At 42.1% G+C, this 13,752-nt stretch overlaps 2 protein-coding genes across 6 annotated transcripts; one reads left to right on the top strand and one right to left on the bottom strand.

Moving 5' to 3' along the window:
• Positions 1–232: 232 nt before the first annotated feature.
• On the bottom strand, positions 233–3,781 carry selenop (selenoprotein P). Of its 3 annotated transcripts, none has more exons than XM_069138325.1 (5): positions 3,686–3,781; positions 2,900–3,135; positions 2,315–2,527; positions 2,102–2,219; positions 233–1,979 (listed from the first exon to the last, which is right to left on the bottom strand). In XM_069138325.1, the coding sequence occupies exons 2-5, from the start codon at positions 3,100–3,102 to the stop codon at positions 1,314–1,316; spliced, it is 1,200 nt and encodes a 399-aa protein (XP_068994426.1). In that variant the 5' UTR covers positions 3,103–3,135; positions 3,686–3,781; the 3' UTR covers positions 233–1,313. The 3 variants fall into 3 exon arrangements, with proteins under 3 accessions (XP_068994426.1, XP_068994425.1, XP_068994427.1); XM_069138324.1 differs by having other exon boundaries at positions 2,900–3,138; positions 3,686–3,778; XM_069138326.1 differs by having other exon boundaries at positions 1,392–1,979; positions 2,900–3,138; positions 3,686–3,779.
• A 2,882-nt stretch (positions 3,782–6,663) lies between these two features.
• Positions 6,664–13,692, top strand: znf131 (zinc finger protein 131). 3 transcript variants are annotated; one of them, XM_069138881.1, is made up of 9 exons: positions 6,664–6,759; positions 8,159–8,330; positions 8,429–8,530; positions 9,595–9,739; positions 9,924–10,032; positions 10,253–10,444; positions 10,567–10,942; positions 11,145–11,275; positions 12,679–13,692. In XM_069138881.1, exons 2-9 carry the CDS (start codon positions 8,177–8,179, stop codon positions 13,201–13,203), a joined length of 1,734 nt encoding a protein of 577 aa, XP_068994982.1. In that variant the 5' UTR covers positions 6,664–6,759; positions 8,159–8,176; the 3' UTR covers positions 13,204–13,692. The 3 variants fall into 3 exon arrangements, with proteins under 3 accessions (XP_068994982.1, XP_068994979.1, XP_068994981.1); XM_069138878.1 differs by having other exon boundaries at positions 10,564–10,942; XM_069138880.1 differs by lacking the exon at positions 6,664–6,759 and adding an exon at positions 6,908–6,993 and having other exon boundaries at positions 10,564–10,942.
• Positions 13,693–13,752: the final 60 nt, after the last annotated feature.

The raw sequence follows: 13,752 nt of genomic DNA, 5'->3' as shown, positions 1-13,752 counted from the left end.
TGTGAGTAATATGATCCCTCTGCTTTGCTGAAGTCACGTGTGTTGAACCTCAAAGCATGTGTGGGATAGTTGCCAAATACCAGCAAAAAGATATTCCCACAGACATAATCCATCACAGACCCACAATTTTTATTACGCAGCAGATTTTGGGAACATTCAAATGTTTAAATACACATTCCGCTGTCAACTTGTATGTTTTATTTTGACAATAAACACACACAAAACTAAAAAAAAAAGTAAATCAACCATCTTTATTCAACATCCAGTTTCCATGTTTGACAACCTTAACACAATACAGCTCTGTGCAGACATCAGGTTTTCAGGGTGACTGCCGTCTTCCCGCAGAAAGCATCATTAAGCACAAAGTGTATTAACAGTCATACATTGCTTCGCTCTCATTTCCCTTTCACCTCTTCCTAAACAATAAAACGCTGCTCTATTTTGGTTTAAAGAAGCAGCCTGTAAAGCAAATTTAGTAAATGCAAAGAAAAAAGAAAAACAGGAATTTTGATAACATTTCAAATGTGTGGAGGGGGTTAGGAAGTATAAAAACAATACACCAGATATATGTTAAAGCTTGTGAACAACAAGTGCAAAACAAAAAGAAAGTAATTCATGATAGTTTCTGTTGGTATATGTGCCAAGAACGGTGAGCAATAGCATGCCCTACTGACAAACACATCACTGGTTAAAACTCTTGATGGTTTGTTGTATATGTTCTTTAGGACTTTCTTCTAAGGTAATGGGCCAGTTTCTGGGTTCCCCCAGACAAAAAGGTGGCATTGAATACAACTTTCTTCTAAAAATTTCTGGTAATCTTACTCTTCCTAAAATTCTTTTTTCCTTTTTTTTTATATTTGCCAATTTGGTTTCATTTTTCCTTCTGAACTTTAAAATGTTTGAAGTGTTTATCATGTTTTTGAATGACCATCTCCTTTCTCTCCTGCCAGACATCATACAGACGCCACTAGAGCATAGTTTGTGCGCCTGTTTTCATTAAGGTATGGAAAGAACAAAATGGAGGAGGCAGTTTCTGAGCATGACAACCATCCGGGACAGGATGAGAGCAACCCACTGACAGACACGGTGAGACAGGTGAATCATCTCATATTCGTTACCTTATGCTATCTTTATCTGTGTGATATCCAACTCCTCCTGTTCATCTATCTCACATCCCTGCTGTCAGGATTGCCCCCCCCCCCCTACCCCCCTCTCCCAGGGTAATACTTGTTGGTAAAAAGAGCGCTTGGCCCCAGTGTTGCTGGTGTTAATGTGATGCTGATATCAGTACCAGCTTACAGCTGCTCTCATCCTCAGCTCACAACACCTGGGGGTCAGGCTCATTGGACTGGCGCAGGCTGCTGTCAGGCAGCAGGAGGCGAGCGTCACTGTCAGGTCTCCCTAACATCATTGGCTACGTCGCCTATCAGTCCGTGTCACTGTCAGGAGGCGGGCAGCGCCTCATCACAGTGTCAGAGACCGACCGGCTGCTCACTTCCTGCATCGCCAAACAGCCTGCGTCAGTGTCAGCATCAGCTGGCCTTAGGAGAAGCTTCATTGTCAGAGCCTGCTGTCCACTGTCAGCTGTGCTTTGGCTTTCACCTCACTTTCTTTGGGGCTCAAGGCCTAACAGTGGCTCCATGGGCCTCCTGTGACATCTGATGTGTGTAGACTGCTTGCTGAACCTGGCCTAAATTAAGACGATGCTGAGTTTGAGACGTCCCAGCGTCTTGATCATGCCCCTGTGACCCAACACCTTGCTGACTTTGTCCATGGTCAGAGCCATGGTTTCCATGGTTGTGGCCGTGGCCATGGCCATGGGGGTGAAAACCATGATTATCTCCTCGGTGACCCAGGCCATGACCATGGTGATGCCCATGATGGTGACCGTGTCTTATGTCATCCTCTACAGCCGGGGTACCATCTGCATCGGGCATTGCATCTGCATTCCCTTTGCACTCCTCTGGGGTCTCAGCACTCTGTTGAAGAATGGAAACAGAGTGAAAAAATATATTTCTGTGAATGAGCTCATCTTTTATTAAATGAGTTGCTAAAACATATGTTTAAATTCATCTCTGTTTGCGTGATGTGTGGTTCATACCTCATATGTGCACTCTCCACATATGCGTTTGCAGTATGTATCTTTGATTGTACCCTCAATATGGCCCTGTCCAATGATGGAGTATGGAAGTGAAATGTGGTGGGTGAGACGGCCACACCTGATGGCAAATGAACAGAAAAGCATATCAGTATAGATGGCAGGGGAAAAAAAAAAAGCATGTGCTCTGGATTTCTCCTGCAAAATGTAGCAAACCTGTCATAAATGAGAAAGTCATCTTTCTCTCCACTCAGTGTCTGCCACACGTCAGACTGCTGCTCATCCTGTTTGTAGAGTGTGATGTTCTCTGAAAGTCTCTGTACCAACATGCTGTGCAGGCGTTGTGCTTGCGCCCCCTGGTGGTTGATGACCATGTAGGCCACATCCTTCAGACCCTGACCCTCCAAGTTCTGGCGCAGGCTATCCATTCTGCTCAGATGAGGGACAACAGAGAGAATGAGTTTAGAAATCAGTTAGTTTCAAAGTAACAAACTTGGTCTAAGTATTTTCCTGTAATGTCTGCTTCACAAACCAGAACTTGATGCTCTCTCTGGACAGTGAACTTTGAAATAGTTGTATAAGAAGTACTACTCTGAGCCTGCTGCCAGCTCGGCAAGCCTTGAATAATGGGCCATAACGTTTAACTGACACAAAAAAAACAAAAAATCGAATATAATCTTGCAACACCTGCTGGGTAGCTTGTACTTTGCCCCGGATTCAGGACTCCTAGTTTGATGCAATGTCATGTAGTTCTATTTTTTTCTAAAATGGATGGAAGTGCACTGTGAGATGGACACAAACCTGGAAGCCTGCACCAAACAGAACAGTCAGCTGGCCTGTAGGAGGGCCACCACCGTCACCCGACCCATTGACTCCTTCATGGGCTCCACCTCCCCTATCTTCCAGGCAGGAGGCGGCTGACAGCGAGGCCCACCCCCGTCACTCTCTGCCACGCCCCTGTGGAGCTGGCAGAGAGTGAGGAGCAGACTGAGGCGTGCCCACATCTCTGTGGTGCCTCCTCACTGTCCAGAGACTTTCTGCTAAACACACAGAGAGGAACGGGATGAGGGTGGGAGGAGGATGGGGGGGGGGGTTGACGCAATTGAACAAAAGGTCAGAGAGGGGTTATCATTTTTAGAAGCTGTCCTGAATATTGCTCTGGTTACACTTTAAACTTGGCTATACATAATGGGAAACCAAGCAACTAGAACACTGAACAAAGCAGTTTATTTGAAGTTCTTGTGTTCATGTTGTTTCTATGTCAACTTAAACTAACTGATATCCACAGACAATAAAAACAAAAACCATATAGTTATGGGCTTCAATGTCAAAAGCAAAATGTCTTAAATTACTGCAGTGTCTTACTACATGCAAGCAAAAAGGTTTATTAATATAGATCAGAGGCTGATTAAAGTTGAATTAACTGATTCACTGCATGCATAATGAAAATATTTGCATTTGTCAAACAGCCCCCTGTTCTGGAAAATATCTGACATCATTGTTCTTTTATGTATCATAGCTGTTAAATGTTGCCTAATGAGTATTTACTAAATCTTAACAACTCCAAATAGAGAAATAAATCCTTACCTTTTGGTTAAAAGGTTACTCTCCCTTGTTTCAGCTCTGCTTTGCTGCAGTTCCCTGAACGAAAACAAGTCTCTTCCTCCTCTGCTCCCCCTTTTATACTCTGCCTGTTGTTTTTCAACTGTCTGGAACCAGGACAAAGTTCAGCCACAGCTCTATGCTGATGCCTCACTTTTTGCAAGTTAAAAAGAAGTCACAGAGCATGAAATCCCCTGTTGACAGGCATTTTTAATTGGAAAAAGTTTCGTAGCAACTGGCAGTTGGACAAATTCCTACAGGGAAATGGTGCGAGCAGAAAAAGTTGCTTTTATTTTATAACAATTCTTGAGATACTACAATGTATATGCTTTTGCCTTGTAAAAATCAAGTTGATTGCTTTTACATGTAAAGTTTATTATATTAGGTGTGTTGATGAATCTACAATAACAGAAAAACATTGTGCATTCCTGTTTATTACTTTCTGCACAGGGAGGGGAAGTGAAAAAGGACAGAGGGTGGGACTCTGATCAGTGTCCAGCATGTTTCTGCAATGTCCCAGCAAACACTGCTGGGAAAAGCTTGTGCAGTATGCACAAGTACAAAGCAATCCTATGAATCCTACAATTTAGAAAACAACAACAGTATAAGTAGGATAACATTAATAAAGAATCAAAAAAAGCTTATTGAGATACAATACTTGAAAACAACTTATCTGCTGAAGCTGCTTCACAGTTTTATTCAGACACACATTTCATTCCTGACAAGAATTGTTGCCCAGTTTTAGATTAGGGTTCAATTATACAGCATTAATGGACAATACGAGTTGTCTATGTTACATCAGAAGTACAATTCTATAAAATAGCTGTAAACAGCCTCAGAGTATAGCCAGCCAGGTGAACTTGTCTGCCTGCTACTACTTGCCACTGCCTCCAGTGGGAGTGGCGAGAGGGTTGTTATGAGATTGTAGTAGTCAAACGTCAGTGTGGTTTGAACTAGGCAAGCAAATCTCAGATTGTGGTTAAACAAAGACATTTTAAGGCCTTAAACACACAAACTAGTGAATATAAGGTGATGGAAGGGGTAGACTTAGTCATTTTCCCAACATACAACAGCAATGCAGTCACATTTGCATTTTGTTGTTGCAAGTGTATTCACAAAGTATTTGTTAATCTCCACGGTGACTTATATTAGGCTATGTTTGCAATGTTGTTGAACTGCTGTGTTTTTAATGGTATTCTTGCACTGTTCCACCCCCTGTAAATCTCTACCAATTTACTTTTGCATGTTCACACAATGGCGGCACAGTGTTGCAGTGGTTAGCATTTTCGCATCACAGCGAAAAGGTTCCGGGTTTGAATCTGGGCCTGGACCTTTCTGTGTGGAGTTTCCATGTTCTCCCTGTACCTTTGTGGGTTCTCTCCGGGTACTCCGGATTCGTCCCACCATCCAAAAACATGCACCTCAAGTTAATTGGTTGTTCTACAAATTGCCCTTAGGTGTGAACGAGAGCGTGAATGGTCTTTGTTTCCGTCTGTCTCTATGTGTTGGCCCTGTGATGGACTGGCAATCTGTCCAGGGTGTACCCTGCCTTCGCCCAATGTGAGCTGGGATAGGCTCCAATGACCCTGTTCAGGATAAAGTGGGTATAGATAATGGATGGATGTTCACACAATGTATACAGTGACAAACAGTTGACAGTCACTCCCATTCCCTTTGTATCTGCTTTTGTATGGTAATACTGAGTTGGTTGATTGGCAAGATAAAGACACAGGGGAGTCGTCAATTAGATGCGGAATGTAAAACAAAAAGGAATCACTTGCAAATAAGAGAGAAACCCAAAGAGACTTTCCGGAGCAACAATGCAAACAAGAGGAAGAGACAAATCTTTTTTTTCCCATCAGTCATATTTGAGATAGTCGTGCAAACAGATTGATTTCTGGTTGCTTGTCCTGATTCAAGCAGTTCTACCAGGAACACTCAAGCCACATACCGTACCAATGTCTGTTGAAATAGTTGTATAATTTTAGTTACTTTTATAGTTTTTTTGGGGGGGGATATAATGACAAGAAGTCAGGGTATACACCAGAATTATACTTTAATAAATAATGAATAAATAATCTCTCTTAGAGGAATTGGTAAACTTAAGAGGGTGTGAATCAGAGGGGGACATGTGGAGACTGTGGTGAAGTGTCACCAACTGTAAATGCATCAATGCATAGTCAATGTGGTTACCAATGGCTTTGAGCAGTGAGATGTGACAACTTCAGTGCAGCTTTGAGCTGATCCAGCAGATCATGACGCGTGAATACGAGTGTCCTACCAGAACTAGTTTCTTCTATGACCCAGTGTTATCCATTTATAGAGTTTGACAGTGTGGGATAGGCCCTTTTACAGGGCACAATGACCCACATGTAATAATGCATATCAGTTCCAAGAGATATGACCTGATGCGAGGAGTCCACATTAAACTATACCAAAAAAAAACAACGTACACTGAAGTGACACAGGTGCCATATCTCACAAACCTTTGTTGACTGTAGAGATTCTCTGAGGTACTCCACATGTGGTTGACACTTGGCTTAACAGTTAGATGCAGCTCACATTGACAATAACTATATAAGCTATTATATAATAGCTCCATTAAGTCAGGACTTTTTGCCGACTTTCTTGTGCATTGACACTCCCTTGTTTACCTTTGGCAAACTGAATGGCTTTGGACTTTGTTTAGGACATGTGTGACATCTGTGCACGTGGAGCGTCCACAATTCACACTGCATATTAGGACACAATCCAACTTACGGGGCAAAATGATATATATACTCGCATTACTATAAAGGAGAAAGTTACTCGCTACCAGCGCAATGTTGATGAATTGAGTCAAACGACACTTTTTTTGACGGGTCCATTTTGCCCTGGTTCTGCCGTCACTAGGCAACGCTGCTCGGCGTCCTCGACTTTCGCAAAGGTTTCTGGGAAGCCGAGGCCTGCAGGCGGAACGACCGCCCTTTCTGGGAGCAACGAGAGTAGAACAGCGGTACACGCGTCGAGGGGAATATTACCGCGGAACAACTTTCAGAAGTGGCGTAACCGAACTCGAGGTACGTATACCCGATGGTTTTAAACGCGCGTTGTGACCCCCGAAGGTTATAATGAGGGAATCTGTCAGGGAAAAGTGAATTTTAATGCGCGGTTTGATGACGTAATGTTGATTGTCAAACACGAAATGGCGAGCGTGCTAAGAGGCCCGTTAACTGCAACACCGTGGGGTTGTACCATGTTTATATCTGTCATGTGCCAGTATAGACACGGTTGCGCGTGTGTATCTCCTCCTGGTAAGCTGGGCTTGGGTCGTATGTCTCCGTCGGGTGTGTGAAGTGTTGTCTCTTGTGCCTCGGTGGAGGGGTAGGGTTGTGTGTTTGCTAGTTTGGCTAACACGGAGCTCGGCTAGCAGACATGTCAAGATGAATTAAAAACTCCATGTGTTAAATCAAGGGTTGGATTATATCAGATTATGAATTATATTAAACCTCTCCTCGAGTGGTACGTGATTGCACGCTCTTAAAATCCAGCAGCGGTGTTTTTTCCATTCCTTGCGTCGCATTTATTTATCATTCAGCGATATAATATTAAACTTATAAAAGTCTATTTCTTCTACGTCTCCTCATTCACTTTGGAATAACATGCATAGTTGTAAAACCTTTTGACTCTACAAGTCAAAAGTAAGAGGAAGGCGACGTGATCCCAACAAATCACACGTCAGTAGTCTGAAGTTATATGTCCATCCAACTTAGAAAATACACCAATGCAATGTAGTGTGTGTGTGTAGGTTGTAGGTTTGTCCTTCAGCATGTGCAGGTCTAAACGCATTTTGCATCCACAGTCTGTTTGATTGGGGGTGCTGCACGGTGTGGTTCATCTTTGGGTTTCAGTGAGAATCCATCCACAGATCGTCACGTCTCTTCACCAGCCGCACATTTCTTCCAAGACTCCCTGCTTTATTCACAGTCTTTGGAAAAAAAAAAAAAAAAGTCTGAATTTAGAGAAGTGTCTGTTTTGCAGTGATGACTTTTGAACATTAGAGACAATTCAAATTTGGGGCTGTGTCTCAATATTTGGGAAACGACTGTCCTACTTTCTCACCGGGTCATCTTCAGCGGTGTGAGGTTTCATCAGACCGCTTCGCAGTGTTTTTTTACAAGAGGGTCCTCACTCGTTCGAAAGCGTAAACGGCCTTTCTCCCTTAACAGAGTGAGACTTTATTTTCATCACCGGTAAATAACTGCAGGTGTGAATTTACGAGTTGATCCAGTGTTGTGAAAGAACATCTGTCGTGTTATTGTTGCGGGTTTTAGCGTTGGATCTTCTCTAAACTGTTTTTGAATTATGACAATGCATAAAAACTATGTAGAAAAACTGGAACCAGGAACCAGTCCGTGATCCGTGTGTTTTCTTTATTGATATTCAGAATTGTGTGTCCATTTTCTTCTATTCCTGCAGAGGAGGATCAGGTGAATAATGGCTGCGGAGTTGGAGGTGGAGGTCGAGGTGGAGGGTGAGGTGGTGGGGAGTGGAGGCAGTGAGTACCCAGCACATTACAAAGTCATGATGGATAAACTTAATGAACAACGGCAGCTGGACCAGTTCACAGACATTACCTTAATCGTGGATGGTAAGGCATTACCAAATTACATTGAAGATGATCTTTATGATGTCTTGGTTTATATTCATAAACAACACTACGTATTTCTTGTTTCTCGTCTATTGCAGGACACCAGTTCAGAGCCCATAAAGCAGTGTTGGCAGCATGCAGTCAGTTTTTTCACAAGTTCTTCCAGGATTTTACCCAGGAGCCACTGGTGGAGATAGAAGGTATGTCAGGAGAGGCAACCGCCAGAAACATCTTCCTCGGATGTATGAGAAGAGTAAAACCTTATTTGGAGGTGAAAATGATGTCGATGTTAAGGTTATTGCCCAAACAAAGAAGTGTTGGCCATTCTTGGATCAATTTTGTTATCACTGTGAATACTGTAGTTTAGCAGTTTACAAAACTGAATGATGATTTTAACTTTTACTACACTTTATACTTCAAATGAGCAGTTTTAATCATACTGGATTTTGAGATTGATCACAAGATCAGTATTTGAAACCTTAAAAACTGTGACGACAGTATCGATGCGGATCTCGCAGATAAAAAAAACAACACACAACATACATTCAGATCAGGACATATTACAGTAAAAAAAGAAACTTGTTAGTGCTCTCTAGTGGACAAACTATGTAATGGTGACAGCTAAAAGAAATTCTTAAGACCTGCTTTGGCAATTTTGTACAGCGTCTTCTTCTTAATCCTTGCAAGCAGTGTTCTCTGGACTATTAGACCTGCAGTCCATCTGAAGCCTAGTGAAGATTAAATCTAGGGTTTGGGATTAGTTGACTGACAGTGTGTGCTGCTATGATTGATTGTATCACTGACTTGGTGGGGGGCTGGACCTAGAGCCATTGTCTTTGCAGTGAGCAGTATTTCCCTAATTGAACTGTTCTTGCTTGCCTTATTGCTGCTACTTCCAGAATAATCATCACGTGCCCAGCTCTTAGAGTAGAAAGGTTTAATAAGTTTATTGGAACAATGGCATAGTTCTGAAAATAAATACAAATTGAAATGTTTTTGTATTCATATATTGCGAAATTAAAATGATATAGGTGCTGAATTTGATGTTATTCATCGTAAAGATAATGCAAATCCATTATTAAACAATCACAATTTGATATTATAGGTCAGAATAGTTTCAGTCTTCTAGTTAGTCTACTAGTTGCTGAGCTACAAACAAAATGTGTTTTATGCTTCAAATGTGTCCAGCTGGGATGTTGTCTTTGTCACTATGTTATGTGGATCAGCTTTTCCTCACCACTGCTGCTCCGTCACTTTTTAACAGGAGTGAGCAACACAGCCTTTCGTCAGCTGATGGAGTTCACCTACACAGCCACACTAGCCATAGCTGGAGAAGAGGAGGCCTTTGATGTCTGGAAGGCTGCTGAATACCTACAAATGCAGGAGGCCATCAAGGCGCTCGATAATAAGTGAGATTTAAATCTAATAATATGTCACCTTTTAAAAGCTCAATTGTGTCACTATCAGAATTCAGTTGATGACACTTACGTATGTACTGCTGAGTTGTTTAATGAGCTGGGAATATGTTTTTTTCTCAGGACTCTTATGTATAAACTCTTTAACGTCTAATCAATAACTAATCTCATTTTGTAGGATAAATGAGAGTCCCTCTGTGACGGCCAGGAGCAAAGGTAAAAAGAGGAAGATTGCTGAGACGTCTAATGTGATTACAGAAACTCTACCGTCAGTGGAAGGGGAGCAGGTCAGTATGTTTATGAGGGTCGCACCAACACCGATATAATTTTCCTTGAAAAATACTGGGTATCACGGCTGAGAATTCAGTGCCTGCCTGCATGTGACCAACGCTGAAACTCATCCTTAGTGTTGCAGCTGTCTGATATCTGAAGTGAACACAAATGACTTTCAGTCTATCCACATTTAGTTGGTTCAGTCAATTTTCAATCATTTTCAATGCCCTACAGGTGGAGATTGAAGTGATCGGAGAAGGTGCCATTGAGGTGGAGGAGTCGGGGCTGGAGGAGGTGGTCGATGCAGCAAGGAATGCTCAGGCAGCATCAGATGACTCTGCTTTGGCTCTTCTTGCTGACATAACTAGCAAATATCAGCAGGGGGAACCGACGCTACAGGTGATCAAGAAGGGAGGAATAGAAGAGGTATAATGACTTTTTATTAAAAGTTTCATGTTCCTCTGGTTTATTATTTGGTAAACTGTGGATATAAGACTTCTGGATGTGAAAGGATTGAAGTTTGTTATTCCTGTGTTTGTGTTCAGCAGGAAGTTGTGTATCAGGAGGAAACTGTGACTGCCTCCAAGGTCCTGGAGAACGTCGAAGTCGTAGAGGTCCAGATTTCCCAAGTAGACAACATGTTCCGCTGCAACAAGTGTGACCGCAGCTTCAAGTTGTACTACCACCTCAAACAGCACTTGAAAACACACCTGGGCTCGCTGGAGAAGCCCCATGTGTGTAGCCACTGTGGTAAAGCCTACACGCGGGAGGGTGCCTTGAAGCAGCACATCAGCACGTTTCATTTTGATGCAGAGGAACTGTCTCAAAACCAGAAACCCCAAAAGAAAGTGCATGTTTGTGAATACTGTAAGAAGCACTTTGACCACTTCGGACACTTTAAGGAACACTTGCGGAAGCACACTGGTGAGAAATATATATATATATATATATATATATATTAAAAAAAAAAAAAAAAAAAAAAGATATTGGATAAAGCTGGTTGAGCTCAGTTTATTTGAAAAGTACACTGCCCTGTACCTAACCATCATTTGTTATTTGTCTTTCTGACCTGTTATTATATATGTAGCATTTAGATATTTGTCTGTGTTTTTGTGCCCATCTTTAGGAGAAAAACCTTATGAGTGCCCAGATTGTCATGAGCGATTTGCAAGGAACAGCACTCTGAAGTGCCATATGGCAGCCTGTCAGAATGGGGCCGGAGCCAAGAAAGGACGCAAGAAGCTCTATGAATGCCAGGTACAATTTGTCCCGAATCAAGGCCATCAAGTGGTCTGCTGCCCGCACGGCAGCACAAAAGGGATTTTCAGAATTTTTACATTTTGTTTTACATATGGGGTTTACTTGATGCAGAAAGACATAATGCCCAGAGATCTGATACACTGGCAAGAATAAGTAAAGAATGATCTGTATTTTGAGTTTGCTATTTACAAGAAACACATGGTCATGTTAAGCTTTCCTCACAAAATTAAAACTAAGATAATTGTGATCAAGAACAGTTGATTCGTATAAAGCTGGAAAGGATTGCAAAGCAATCTCAAAGTGTTTTGGATACTTAATAGAACACACACTGTTAAATATCTGTAAATGAAGACAATTTAGTCTTGTGGCTACTCTCCCTACTAGTGGACACCCAGCTGAACTGACACCAGAAGCATAATACATAGATCTCAATATGGTTAAACAAAACTACATAGTAAGAGCTAAACATTTAAAGAAATGTGCTATTTAAAACCCTTGCTTAGAAACTACCAAATACAAATCATGGTGAATGATGATGCCACATGGACACTGCAGAAGAAAACACTATTCTCCAGGGGGGGAAAAAAAAGCCATCACTGCTTTCCTACTTAATAACTTGAATGGGAAAACATTTCGTGTACTAATGAAACTAAGGTTGAATTATTTAGAAAGACCACTACCTACGGAATAAGGAGGGCACTGCATAACAACATTAAACCTTCATCCCAAAGGTGAAGTACGGTGGCGGGACACATGATTCAGCCTCAGGGCCCAAACAGCTAGCGATTCATGCAGAGAAGATGGGTTTTTAAGATTATCAAGGTATTTTACGGGATATTTTGTTAGGGTGGCTAAAGCTCGGTTGAAGTTTGGTGATGCAGCAGGACAGTGACTCTAAACATTGAAGTACAAGTATTATAGGATGACAGAAACTTCACCCTTTGGAGTTTTCCAGTTGGACCCCAACTTTAAGCCAATGAAGATGCTTTGGAATTGACCTCAAGAGATCACAAGAATACGGGTTGAAGCGATTAATGCTTAAAGTTGTTACTGCTAAACTTCATTAGTAATTAAATCGAAGGGTTCACTTCCTGTTTATACTATTAACTCTTTTTAAATGTTAATAAATAAATAGTTCCATTTTCTTAAATGTGTGAATTTGTTGGGCTACTGGTTTGACAACACCAGGACACACCAGTACATCCTGATGGCTATTTCACACTGTTTTTTTTTGCCCACATGATTAATCAATTCATCTTTTGATATTCCCCGGCAACATCTTGGAATGTCGTATATTTAATCAGTTCACTTCCTATGACACTGGAAAGGAAGAAAGCCGATGGGTCTCTTGTTTTCTTCTGACCATGACCTACTATTCTCTCCTCCACCTTCTCCATCAGGTGTGCAGCAGTGTGTTCAACAGCTGGGACCAGTTCAAAGACCATCTTGTGAGTCACACTGGAGTGAAGCCCAACCACTGCACCGTGTGTGACATGTGGTTCACCCACCCCAAAGAGCTGAAGACCCACCTGAAAGACATCCATTCCATCGAGGACAAGTCAGCCGAAGAGCTGGTCGTCACTGACTCTGCCGCAACCGCCGCTCTCGCCATAGCAACACAGAGCATAGAAGGAACTGACACCGTCCTGTTGGATGACGGGATTCAGGTGGAACACGTCACAGTGGAGCCCGTAGATGTGATGGAAATGGAGGAGACGGCAACGGTCGTGGTGGAGGACGGAGGGATGGCGGAGATGTGTGAGGAGGACATGGAGAGGTTAAAGCAGGCCGGGGTGCAGATCCAGGTGGTGCATGTGACCACAACGGAAGTGGACGGTCAGCAGGTGGTGAACTCTCAGGTGGAAGTAGAGATGGAGGGAGAGATGGTGAATGCTGAGGAAGCAGAACAAACAGTGGTTGTATGAGAATGTGAAAAGGTTTGTCTTAAGAGACCCGCAGGACACTATCAGTCCTGAACAGCTGCACCGTCCTGCAGCAGACATCTTATTTTTCACACGGATCACTGCATGTGGGATATAGCATGTCACTTCAACATGTCCTGCTGTCACCTTGAATGTCTCTGTTCCCACCATGTCCACTCTTTCAACTCTGAGTTATAAACAGGGTTATTATTTCTTGCTAATGATGCTGTATTTATTTTAAAGCTATTTGCCATCATATCCCACAATCTTGGTGTCTTCAGTCTGTTTGTATGTCATTTCTAAATGGCCCAGTTTTTTATCTCAAATTTATATTCTGTTCCTTAAATTTGGGTGACTTGCCATGACAATTTTACAATGAATTACATTTTGCATCTGTCAGTGTTAATACTATTATTTTGTTTATTTTCATATTGACTTTGGCTGTTTTTGTAGGAAAAAAAAATCAGATATGGAATAAACCTGGTTTGGAGAGTGGGCTAGTCTTTCATCCACGTCCTGAGAGCTTGATGGTTTTAAAATTTACATATTGAG

The sequence above is a fragment of the Embiotoca jacksoni genome, unplaced genomic scaffold (genome assembly GCF_022577435.1).
Source record: "Embiotoca jacksoni isolate LCO1_2020_lvr unplaced genomic scaffold, fEmbJac1.0.p SCAF_8, whole genome shotgun sequence".
In the NCBI taxonomy this organism is placed as follows: Eukaryota; Metazoa; Chordata; class Actinopteri; family Embiotocidae; genus Embiotoca; species Embiotoca jacksoni.
This window is presented reverse-complemented; position numbering and strand designations above follow the sequence as displayed.

Bases quoted from the DNA above. Each gene is read 5' to 3' on its own strand.
- znf131 (XM_069138878.1), top strand. From the start codon at position 8,177: ATGGCTGCGGAGTTGGAGGTGGAGGTCGAGGTGGAGGGTGAGGTGGTG. The intron at 8,531-9,594 runs GTATGTCAGGAG...ACTTTTTAACAG, and splicing joins GCCACTGGTGGAGATAGAAG to GAGTGAGCAACACAGCCTTT. The intron at 10,445-10,563 runs GTATAATGACTT...GTTTGTGTTCAG, and splicing joins AGAAGGGAGGAATAGAAGAG to CAGGAAGTTGTGTATCAGGA.